This window comes from Scyliorhinus torazame, chromosome X, assembly GCF_047496885.1.
Source record: "Scyliorhinus torazame isolate Kashiwa2021f chromosome X, sScyTor2.1, whole genome shotgun sequence".
Lineage (NCBI taxonomy): Eukaryota > Metazoa > Chordata > Chondrichthyes > Carcharhiniformes > Scyliorhinidae > Scyliorhinus > Scyliorhinus torazame.
This window is the reverse complement of record NC_092738.1, coordinates 27,023,187-27,035,440: the sequence shown is the minus strand read 5'-3', so window position 1 is coordinate 27,035,440 and position 12,254 is coordinate 27,023,187. Positions and strand designations below refer to the sequence as shown.

Genomic DNA, 12,254 nt, shown 5'->3' with positions numbered 1-12,254 from the left:
ACACGCATCCCTACATAAACACGCACATCCCTACACATACACATACATAGACCATACAGTGCAGAAGGAGGCCATTCGGCCCATCGAGCCCTCACTTCCACCCTATCCCCGTAACCCAATAACCCCTCCTAACCTTTTTGGACACTAATTTATCATGGCCAATCCACCTAACCTGCACGTCTTTGGACTGTGGGAGGAAACCGGAGCACCCGGAGGAAACCCACGGGGAGAAGTTACAAACTCCACACAGTCAGTGACCTAAGACGGGAATCGAACCTGGGAGCCTGGTGCTGTGAAGCCACAGTGCTAGCCACATGTGCTACCGTGCTGCCCTACCCTATACACACACCGCTACACACACCCCGACACACACCCCGACACAGACACACATCCTTACACACACACACACGGGCAGCACGGTGGCGCAGTGGGTTAGCCCTGCTGCCTCACGGCGCCGAGGTCCCAGGTTCGATCCCGGCTCTGGGTCACTGTCCATGTGGAGTTTGCACATTCTCCCTGTGTTTGCGTGGGTTTTGCCCCCACAACCCAAAGATGTGCAGGGTAGGTGGATTGGCCACGCTAAATTGCCCCTTATTTGGGAAAAAATAAATTGGGTACTCTAAATTTATTGGGGGGAAAAAATCCCGACACACACTCGCGCATCCCGACACACACGAGCATCCCTATACACACAAGCGCATCCCTACACACACACAGCCTAATACGCCCCTACACACACACCCCATGCTACACACACACAGAGCTACATACGCCCCTACACACACACCCCATGCTACACACACACACACCTACACACAAGCAGACACCCCTACGCCTTCACACACAGTACATCCCAACCCCCTACACATGCATACAGCACACCCCATTCCCCCCCCCCCCCCCCCGCACACACTCCTCTACACACATCCCGACACACACCTACACACACACACCCCTACACACACACATCCTCACACACATGCACAGTACACCCTACCCCCCGCACATGTGCACACACCTCTACACACACAGGCACACATCTCTACATGTGCACACACCCCTACACGCACACATATATGCACACACACACAGACCCCTATGCACACACACCCATCCCTACGCACACAACCGCACGCCCTCCACACACACGTACAGTTACTCCACTCCACACACACTACACCACACACTCTATCTACACACAGCCCACCCCAGACACCCCCCACATGCATACATGCCCGCACACCCCACCCCACTCACCCCCAACACACCACACCCCGTATACAGCCCAACACTCACACACCCACACCTACACCTTCACACCCATGCTTTTACACCAATACCCACTCTCACACACCCACAACTCCACACACACCCACACACTCACTCACTCACACCCACACACTCACTCACTCACACCCACATTTGTTTTTATAAACATTTTATTGAGGTATTTATAGTTTTATAACAACAACAGAATAAACAATGTACATGAAACTATAAACATAGTGCAAAAGCCGTCTCCCTCTGTTTCAGGTCTCACCTTTACTAACCCCCTACTCTAAACTAAACTAACCCCCCCCCCTTCTGCTGATGGTTAATTTTCCCCAAAGAAGTCGACGAACGATTGCCACCTCCGGGTGAACCCTAACAGTGACCCTCTCAGGGCGAACTTGATTTTCTCCAAACAGAGAAAGCTAGCCATGTCCGATAGCCAGGTCTCCGACTTCGGGGGCTTTGAGTCCCTCCAAGCTAATAGTATCCGTCTCCGGGCTACCAGGGAAACAAAGGCCAGAACGTCTGCCTCTTTCTCCTCCTGGATTCCTGGGTCTCCCGACACCCCGAAAATCGCCACCTCTGGACTCGGTGCCACCCTTGTTTTTAACACCGTGGACATGACATCCGCAAACCCCTGCCAATATCCCCTAAGCTTCGGACATGCCCAGAACACATGGACATGGATCACTGGTCCTCCCGCACACCTTGCGCATCTATCTTCTACACCAAAGAACCTGCTCATCACTACCATGTGAGCCCGGTGAACGACCTTGAACTGTATCAGGCTGAGCCTGGCACATGATGTGGACTCGTTGACTCTACTCAACTCGTCCGCCCATAGACCATCCTCTATCTCTCCTCCTAACTCCTCTTCCCACTTGCGTTTCAACTCCTTGGTCTGCGTCTCCTCTGATCCCATGAGTTCCTTGTAAGTGTCAGAATCCCTCCCTTCTCCCACCCACATTCTGGAAACTACCCTGTCCTGTATCCCCCTTGGCGGTAGGAGCGGGAAGGTTGAGACCTGCCTGCGTAGGAAGTCCCGCGTCTGCAGGTACCTAAACTCATTTCTTCTCGTCAATCCAAATTTCTCCTCCAGCTCCCTCAGGCTAGAAAAGCTCCCCTCCATAAACATATCCCCCACCCTCTCAATCCCTGCTCTCTGCCATCTCCGGAACCCTCCATCCAGCCTTCCCGGGGCAAACCGGTGATTATTACAGATTGGAGACCAGACCGATGGTCCCTCCGCTCCCACATGTCTCCTCCATTGCCCCCAGGCTCTCAGGGGCTGGTGGAGTACCGTGCCGGCGGGAACGGCAGAGGCGCCGTTATCAACACCCCAAAACTGGTGCCCTTACATGATGCCGCCTCCACACGCTCCCATGCCAACCCTCCCCCACCACCCACTTACTGATCATGGCTATATTTGCCGCCCAGTAATAATTACTAAAGTTCGGAAGTGCCAGCCCGCCCTCCCCCGGCTCCGCTCCAGCATCCCCTTTTTTACTCGCGGGGTATTACCCGCCCATACAAAGCCAATGATCACCTTGTTGACCCGTTTGAAGAAGGACCGTGGAATAAAGATGGGGAGACACTGACACACAAACAGGAATCTCGGGAGGACCGTCATTTTCACTGTCTGCACCCTCCCAGCCAGTGACAATGGGAGCGCGTCCCTCCTTCGGAAATCGTCCTTCATTTGGTCTACTAATCGGGCCAAATTTAACTTGTGTAGCCATTCCCGCGCCACCTGAATGCCTAGGTATCGATAGCTTCCCCCTACCACCCTAAACGGCAGCTCCCCCAGTCGCCTCTCCTGTCCCCTTGCCTGGATCGCAAACATCTCACTTTTCCCCATATTCAGTTTATAACCTGAAAACCGGCCAAATTCCCCCAGAATCCTCAGAATTTCTTCCACCCCTTCTAGTGGGTCCGAAACATATAGGAGCAGGTCGTCTGCGTATAGCGAGACTCTGTGTTCCACTCCCCTCCCGGACCAGCCCCTTGAGGCTCTTAGCAGAATTGCCAGTGGCTCTATGGCCAACGCGAACAGCAGTGGGGAGAGGGGGCATCCCTGTCTCGTCCCCCGATGCAGCCTGAAATAGTCCGATGTTGACCTGTTCGTCCGTGCGCTTGCAACAAGAGCCTGATACAGCAGCCTGACCCAGTCAGTGAAGCATCGGCCAAATCCAAACCTCCCCAGTACCTCCCACAGATATTCCCATTCCACCCGATCAAATGCCTTCTCTACGTCCATTGCAACCACTACCTCCACGCCCCTATGCTCACATTTAGCAACCTTCTTACGTTGGCCGCCAACTGCTTACCCTTAACGAATCCCGTCTGGTCCTCCCAATCACGTCCGGAACGCAATCTTCAATCCTAGAGGACAAGATTTTGGCCAACAATGTGGCGTCTACATTTAGTAGGGATATCGACCTATAGGACCCGCATAGCTCCGGGTCTTTGTCCCGCTTCAGGATCAATGAGATAGTGGCCTGTGACATCGTCGGGGGAAGCACCCCGCTCTCCCTTGCCTCATTGAATGTCCTCATCAACAATGACCCCACTAGCCCAGAGAACGTTTTATAAAACTCCACGGGGTACCCATCCGGCCCCGGGGCTTTACCCGACTGCATGGCTCTCTGCTATTTCCTCCAACCCGATCAGGGCCCCCAGCCCTTCTACCAACCCCCCCGTCCACCTTTAGGGACATCAGCCCCCCTAAAAAGTGCCTCATCCCCTCCGGCCCAGCTGGGGGTTCCGACTCATGCAACCTGCTGTAAAACTCCCTGAATGCCTTATTAACCCCTGCTGAATCTCCGACCAGGTTCCCATATCCGTCCTTTACTTTCCCGATCTCCCTGGCTACATCCCTCTTTCTAAGCTGCTGTGCAAACATTCTGCTCGCCTGCTCTCCATATTCATAAATCGCCCCCATCGCTTTCCTCAGCTGCTCCACCGCTTTCCCTGTAGTTAACAAGCCAAACTCCGCCTGTAGCCTCCGTCGCTCCCTTAGAAGCCCTGCCTCTGGGGTCTCCGCCATACATCCGGTCGACCTGCAGTATCTCCTTTATCAGTCGGTCCATCTCTGCCCTGTCTACCTTCTCCCTATGGGTCCGTACCGAGATCAGCTCCCGTCTAACCACCGCCTTCAATGCCTCCCAGACCACCGCCGCCGAAACTTTACCCGTGTCGTTACTTCCAGGTAGTTCTGAATACATTTCCTCAGCCGCCCACACACCTCTTCGTCAGCTAAAAGTCCCACGTCCAGCCTCCAGTGCGGGCGCTGGCTACTCTCCTTGCTGACCTGTAGGTCAACCCAGTGCAGGGCATGATCCGAGATTGTGATCGCCGAATTCCCCGTGTCCACTACCCCCGTCAGCAGAGCCCTGTTCAAAATAAAGAAATCAATCCGGGAGTACACTTTATGCACATGTGAGTAGAAGGAGAACTCCTTCACTCTCGGCTGCCCGAATCTCCATGGCCCATTTGTTCCATAAACCCCTTTAGCTCCTTTGCCAATGCTGGCACCCTGCCTGTCCTTGAGCTCGACCGGTCTAGCCCAGAGTCGATGACTGTGTTAAAGACGCCCCCCCCATGACCAACTTATGCGAATCCAGTCCGGGATCTTCCCCAACATCCTATTTATAAACTCCCCATCATCCCAATTTGGCGCATAGATATTCACTAGTACCACCGGCAGCCCCTCCAGCTTCCCACTGACCATAATGTACCGGCCTCCCACATCCGCAACTATTCTTCCCGCCTCGAATAACACTCGCTTATTAATCAGGATCGCGACCCCTCTAGTCTTAGAGTCCAGCCCGGAGTGAAAAACCTGTCCGACCCATCCCTTCCTTAATCTAATCTGATCAGTTAGTCTAAGGTGCGTCTCCTGTAACATTACCACGTCCGCCTTCAGTCCCCTCAAATGCGTGAACACGCATGCCCTCTTAACCGGCCCATTTAGCCCTCTTACGTTCCATGTGATCAGTCTGGTTGGGGGGCTTATCGCACCCCCCCCTTCGCTGATCAGCCATCACCTTTCTTGGGCCAGTCTCCAGCCCGCGCATCCGCCAGCCCGCCCCCAGGCAGCCTCCGCCCCTGACCTCCTTTCTGTCCCACAGCAAAAGTCCCTCCCCGTCAGCAGAACATTTCCCCCCCCTCCCTTAGTAACAGCACTATGTAAACCAATCCCTTCAACAAGCATAACATCTGCTCACCCCCCACTGCGCTTCCATGAGCTAGCCCGCACAGCTAGCTTGGTGACCCCACCCATGGCGCCAGACATTCTCCCACCTATTGTTCCCCCCCCCCCCCTCGGAATCACATATGCAAAAGAAAAACAATCCCAACACAATTGCCCGAAAATAAAATGCACAAAACAAAGAAAAGATCAAAAAGAAGATCCAACATCTAACAATCACACCTCCATCCCCCATCAGTGCAAATGTAAATTTTAACTGACTCAGCTCTGCAACAAGCCCCAAGTCAATACAGAAGGCATTACAGATAACATCCGAAAAACAAGAAACTTTTTTAACGTGAGCGCTCCAGCAAAGTTCAAACACCTCAGTCCCCCACCAGCCCTTTCCTTCTAACGAAGTCCATCGCTTCCTCGGGCGACTCAAAATAAAAATGATGCTCCTCATGCGTGACCCAGAGACGGGCCGGATACAGCTGTCCAAACGTCACCTTTTTCTTGAAAGGGTCGACTTTATCTGGTTAAACCCCGCTCTTCTCCTGGCCACCTCCGCACTCAGATCCCGATAGATCCTCAGGATACTGTTCTCCCATTTACAACTCCGTGTCTGCCTGGTCCACCGTAAAATACACTCCTTGTCCAAGTCCCTGTGGAATCTTACCACCATTGCCCTCGTGGGGTCCCCCACTCGCGGCTTCTCGCAAGCGCTCTGTGAGCCCTGTCCACCTCCGGGTCGGGAGAACGTCCCATCCCCCAGTAACTTCTCGAACATGCCCGCTATGTACGCCCCTGCGTCCGCTCCTTCGGACCCCTCCGGGAGACCAACGATTCTCAAGTTCTGCGGGCAGGACCTGTTCTCTGGGTCCTCCACCTTCTGCAGGAGCCTTTCCTGCTGGTCTCTCAGCATCCCCAACTCCAACTCCGCCGCAGTTTGATGTTCCTCCTGCTCAGCCAGCACCTTCTCCACTTTCTGGATCGCCCGGTCTTGAGCATCCAGTCTAAGTTCCAGCCGTGTAATCGATTCCTTAATTGGGTCCAAGTATTCCTGTTTCTGCTTGGCGAAGTCCTCCTGAATAAACTGCTCCGCAGTTGCTCCGTCGACCGCTGGGTCGTCGAGCCAGGACCCCGGTCCTCCGCCATGCTTTCTCCCGCCACAGCCTCAGACCAAGCCGTCTCTGTTCGCCTATTTCTTCCTTTGCGAGCACTCCTGGTCCGCCTCTCCATGCACCGATGTAGGAATCCACTCCACAATTGCCTCCACCATCAATTTACCAAATCACGTCCGACACAAAATCGGGGGGAAAGGTCCAAAGGTCTGACCCGAGCGGGAGCCACCAAATGTGCGACCTGCTCCTTCATAGCCGCCACCGGAAGTCCACCCACATTTGTTTTGTCTACTATGTATGTTCCCTTGGCTGCAAAAAAATACTTTTCACTGTACTTCCTTACATGTGACAATAAATATCAATCAACACTCACACCCACACTCACGCTCCACACCTACACCCACACTCTCACACAAATACTCACATCCACACTCTCACGACAACACTCGTACGCCCACACATACACATACACTCTGGGCGCGATTCTCCCCCCCCATGCCGGATGGGAGAATCGCCGGGGCGCCGCACGAATCGCTCCACGCCGCCCCGACCCCCGCACGTGATTCTCCCACCCCCCCCCCCCCCCAAACCAGCGCCGGGCCGCTCAGAGAATCGCCGCAAACGGCGAGCGATGGGCCGGATGGGCCAAGCGGCCGCTACGACACGACAGGTTCCCGCTGGCGCCGTCCACCCCTGGCCGCTGCCGGCGGGAACTCTGCAGGAACGCTGGGGGGGCGGCCTGTGGGGGGAGGGGGGCTCCTTCACCGGGGTGGCCTCCGATGGGGTCTGGCCCGCGATCGGGGCCCACCGATCAGCGGGCCGGCGTTTCCTCCCCCCGAGCCTACCTCCTTCCGCGCGCGGCCCCAGAACACCAGCCCCATGTTGGTGAGGGGCCGGCGTGCGTAAGAAGTTCCCCGCGCATGCGCAGGATGGCGCGGCCCAACTGCGCATGCATGGCCTGGCGTGGCGCCCATTTGGCGCTGTGTAAGGACGCTGGAGCGGCGTGTACTGCTCCAGTGCTGTGCTGGCCCCTTGTGGGGGCCAGAATAGGTCATGTCCGGGCCCTGTTCGCACCGTCGTGAAATGCGACGGCGTTCACGACGGCGCAGGCACTTAGTCCCGGGAGCGGAGAATCCCGCCCTCTATTTCTCTCTCTCACATGCGCACACGCACACTCTCTCTCTGACACACACACTAACACATATACACACCACACATATATACGTGCACATCCACATACGCACACACACATACATGCACGTTCACACATATACAAGCACTTTCACAAGTTCACACGCACATACACATGGTCCGACATCCCTAAATTTAGTGCCTTAACTGGTCGCAGAAAACAGAATGTTAGTTGGTGAAAGCCCCCTTATGTTTCACAGTACCTACCTACTACAGTCTAGAAAATAGTCGGGGAAGAAATAGAGGCCCCAACAATTCTGTTGCAGAATCGCTTTGGACTGTCACCAAGGTAACACCCACTCTTGAGAAAGAGAACCAGAGCTAACCTTTAAACGGCAGTCATGAATCAAATTGTGGGGCAGGTGTAGTGGATAAGATGTTAAACCGTCTGCTCGGGTGGATGTTAAAGATCCCTTGGGACGAGTTAGAAGCAGAGAGGGGAGTTCTCCCCATTGTCCTGACCAATATTTATCCCTCAAATCAACATCACTAACAAAAAGTTTATCTGGTCATGAGCACATTGTTTGTGGGAGCTGTGTGCAAACTGGTTGCCGCACTTCCGATGTCACAAGAGTGAAAATCCCACCCGATTAAACTATCATAGATTGTTGTAAAAACCCATCTGGTTCACGAATGTCCTTTAGGGAAGGAAATCTGCCGTCCTTACCCGGTCTGGCCTACATGTGACTCCAGACCCACAGCAATGTGGTTGACTCTTAACTGCCCTCTGAAATGGACGAGCAAACCATTCGCTTTTCAAGAAGGTAGCCCCATTTTTTCCCAAGGGCAATTAGCGATGAGCAATGACTGTCAGCGATGCCCTGATCCCATCATTAAACAAAAAGAGAAGTTGGAGTCAGTGGCAACGGAAATGGTCAATGGGTTTTATGTCTTTTCATGTTTGTTTTATATGTATAAAACCATCAACAGCACGGGGGCAGCAGAGGGTGGAGAGGGATCACCACTCCAGCCATCGATGCTTCCTGATCCACAATGGACCCCACCTGGAACAGAAGCGAACCTTCAGCCCCCTGTCTCTCCCGACTCAGGGAAGAGTGACTCCTCTGTTGGTTGCCATAGAAACGAGAGCCCGAGAAGCCCAGCAGACCAATCGCCGAACAGCCAGCAGGTGAATGGGATGGAGACCAGCAGCATTGTGCCCGTGAACACAGGGGGCACACAGCAGGCACTGACCATTGACACTCAGCTGAACCAAAACAAGAGCTCCAATGGACTTTCCTCAACATGCAACCCAATATTCAAAGGCTATGCAGTAGACAGCTTCCCAGATCACTGTGTAACCAACACACCTGGGAGTTCAACCTTTGTCAGATGTCCACCGCACAGTGTCCCTTGTTTTATTAGCCCCTCAATGCAGCATCCGTTGCTGCTCCCAGATATGGTCACTCCACAGTCCTGCCAAGGAAGTCCGGATCCCCAAGCTCCTCCGACTCCAGCCTTCCCTGTTTCCACGCCCTACTATACGCCCTTCTCGCCTTCTGAAGTGTTCACCTACCAGTCGGGAAGCCCAGGGGGCCTCCAGCAACCCCCGTTGCCAGAGAAACGACGCCTGTCTGCCAGCCAGGGATTGGCCAATGGAAGGTCATTCTCCCCCACGCTGCGAGGTGTTCCGGCTCCCGGGGAAAGTCCTGCACATCACGTGACATTCTCGCCCAGCACTTTGGATTTCTCGGTGCCGGCGTTGGCAGGTAAGCAGTCACGTTTTTCTCCACACGAGGTTACCCGGGTAACATCCCCTTGGGCCAGGAGTGCCGAATGGTCAGGGGTCATGAACTTTTACTGATGCTGGTTGGGAAGCTGAAAATTGACCCCCAAGCATACTGGGAAATCACCTGGCAGTTGTGGTTCCATTAAAGGTCCCAGGCACGATATCAACATCCCATACCATGCCCCCTTCAATAATGGGCAGACATTTCTAAAGGTTTCGAACATGGCTCCCTCGATACGGGCTGGGGAAGGCTGCAAGGGCAGCTGACAGGAGGAACCAGTATCCTCTCCCCTCCACCTCAGCTACAGAGTGATCCTGTTAAGACTTTCCAGCTGATTCAGCAAGCCCAAAAATCATGCTAATCATGGGATTCCCCTGACCCAGCGACCTCTGACTGGGTCAGAGGTGATGAGTACACCGTGGCATGCATGCCAAGTTACACCCCCCTTGCGGATTTTCAAGACCCTTGATCAGGTTGTCACTTTTCCCCCTTCCTGAGAGGACAAACTCCTTGAAGCACAAGCAAAATGCACCACAAGCAAACTTAACCTGACCATTTGCTTTTTCTCTGCAGACAGACATCAGGAAAACTACATAAGCGCCAAGTTTGTACAGGACACCTCCAAGTTTTGGTATAAACCGAACATCTCCAGAGACCAAGGTGAGCTGCCATGTGTGAATGAAGACTATTTTCTGTGGTGTAGAGTTGATTGTGACTCAGATCCACATACTGTATTCCTAGATCCTGTCAGACAGAATTCCTGGCTCAAGCCTTCAAATTCACATGTACCAGAGACCGGGCTCTTGGAGTATTGGGGATGTGTGGATGACCACATCTCATTGAAAATCCTTCTCTGCTACTGCTAGTGAGAGATTGATATGGGAGGTAGTGGTGCAATGGTATTGTCGCTGGACTCATAATCCAGGGACTCAGTACTCTGGGACCAGGGTTTGAATCCCACCACAGCAGATTCAGCAAATGATGACCGTTGCTGTAAAAACCCTTTAGGGAAGGAAATCTGCTGTCCTTATCTAGTCAAGCCAATATGTGATTCCAGATCCACGCCAATGTGGTTGACTCGTAAAATGCCCTCTGAAATGGCCAAGCAAGGGCAGTAAGGGATCGACAATAATTGCCGTCCTATCCAATTAATAAAAAGAACAGTTTAGGGCAAGTTTGGAAAGAGCGATGTTAAACTGTATCGCATGAAGGTAGATTTACCAGTATCTGGAGAGGAATTATTGGAAAGGGGACAATGGAATCGAGGTGGCATCACCTGTCAGTATAGACGTTTTCAAACCACTATAAAATTACCAATATATCCGATTTCCCGCTCTAATCCCACAATAATGTCACTGAGGGATATGTGGTAAACCACTGTATTGTGTTGTTACATGCCTGGGCTTGACCTGCTGGCTCCGCCTGTGGCTCCTCCCCTCGGGCCCCTGTATAAAGGTGGCTGGTCTCCGCCTCTGATCCAGTTCGGGATCAGAGGCCAGGAGGCGTACTGTTTAGTGTATTAAAGCCTCAGTTACGTTCACCACTCGTCGTGTGTTCATTGATGGCCTATCAGGATATACCATATCATGCAGGCTCTTCAAGGTCTGAAACGATTGGGTAATTGGGGTAAAGACGTGGCTCATTACATCTGCCTATTAAACCAGGCACAATAAAGACCCATTGAGGTGCCCCAAGAGATGCCTAAAATATGTCCAAACCTTCATCGGGTGGACCCATTTTTCAGGTGTCCTTGGCAACTGCCTGAAACAGGTGTCAGGCCCCTTACATTAGAAAGGCATCTGACAGCAAATGTTGCTTTTTTAAAATGAGCTGCAGTTCTCGCCCAGCTTGGTCCTTGTACAAGAGGCCGGCCAGCCCCTCTCTCCCTTCCAGTCACCCCTGCCCTGTTCTTACCTCCGGGTTGCTGCTGGTGAGGCAAGCAGCCTGGCATATTTAACCTAAGCGGGCTGCCTTAGGAAAGGAGGCCAAATAATTTCATATAGGCCCACAGCCCATTCTTGGGCCTCCTGATTCAGGCTCCTTCTTCTGGGGCACATTTTGGAGTTTTTCTTTGAAGTGCCTGTGCTCACAAGCAGCAGCCTAACCAGCTTGGCAATTTCAAATAGTTTCTTTGTCAGACTCGATGTACACAGTGTTCAGCGGTAACTTCCTGTTGTCGTAACATTGGGGTCCTTGTTTCAAAAATAGCCATGGGAACAGACCATTCAGTATGTGTCCACAGGAGAAGAGAATTAAGCCATTCTGAACACACTGCCATAGACAGCAACAGAAAGTTATGTCATTATAACCAGAGGAAATGGTTGCTGGGGGGGGGGGGCATAGTCCACAGAAGGCTCCCTCATCGGCAATTCATCTCAAAGCTCCAACACCCAACCTTCCTCACTGCTCTCTGTTTTCTCAAAGCAGCTGTAGTTAGTGCTTCGTGGTGGCAACTATTTTCCTCACCACCACTTGAGCCGGTGGGGGGGGGGCTGGAATATCAGGCCCAGAATGATACCCATAATCACAAAATTTACATTACGGGGAGAAGTTACATAAACCAGCGTTCGATTCCCTGCGATAGATTTATGGGGAAAACAGGGTAGATGGAGGGAAGCAATTTTCCCTGGTTAAGAAGGCAAATGAGATCTCTGGCTTTGTCTGGGCGGGCAAGACCCCACGAGTAAGGAAGGTAATGCTTGAGCGGAGTCGGGGAGAGGGCGGGATTGAGAGGATGGGGATATGTTT

The 12,254-nt window shown here is 53.0% G+C and overlaps 1 protein-coding gene across 3 annotated transcripts in view; it reads left to right on the top strand.

Annotated features, from left to right (window-relative positions):
* The window catches only part of LOC140405436 (tensin-2-like), a 377,445-nt gene that overhangs the window by 328,156 nt on the left and 37,035 nt on the right, over positions 1-12,254 (top strand). For all 3 annotated transcript variants that reach the window (XM_072493844.1, XM_072493845.1, XM_072493847.1), the window contains exons 20-21: positions 8,707-9,485; positions 10,080-10,166. In XM_072493844.1, the coding sequence (XP_072349945.1) occupies positions 8,707-9,485; positions 10,080-10,166 (866 nt within the window). The remainder of the gene's footprint in view (positions 1-8,706; positions 9,486-10,079; positions 10,167-12,254) is intronic.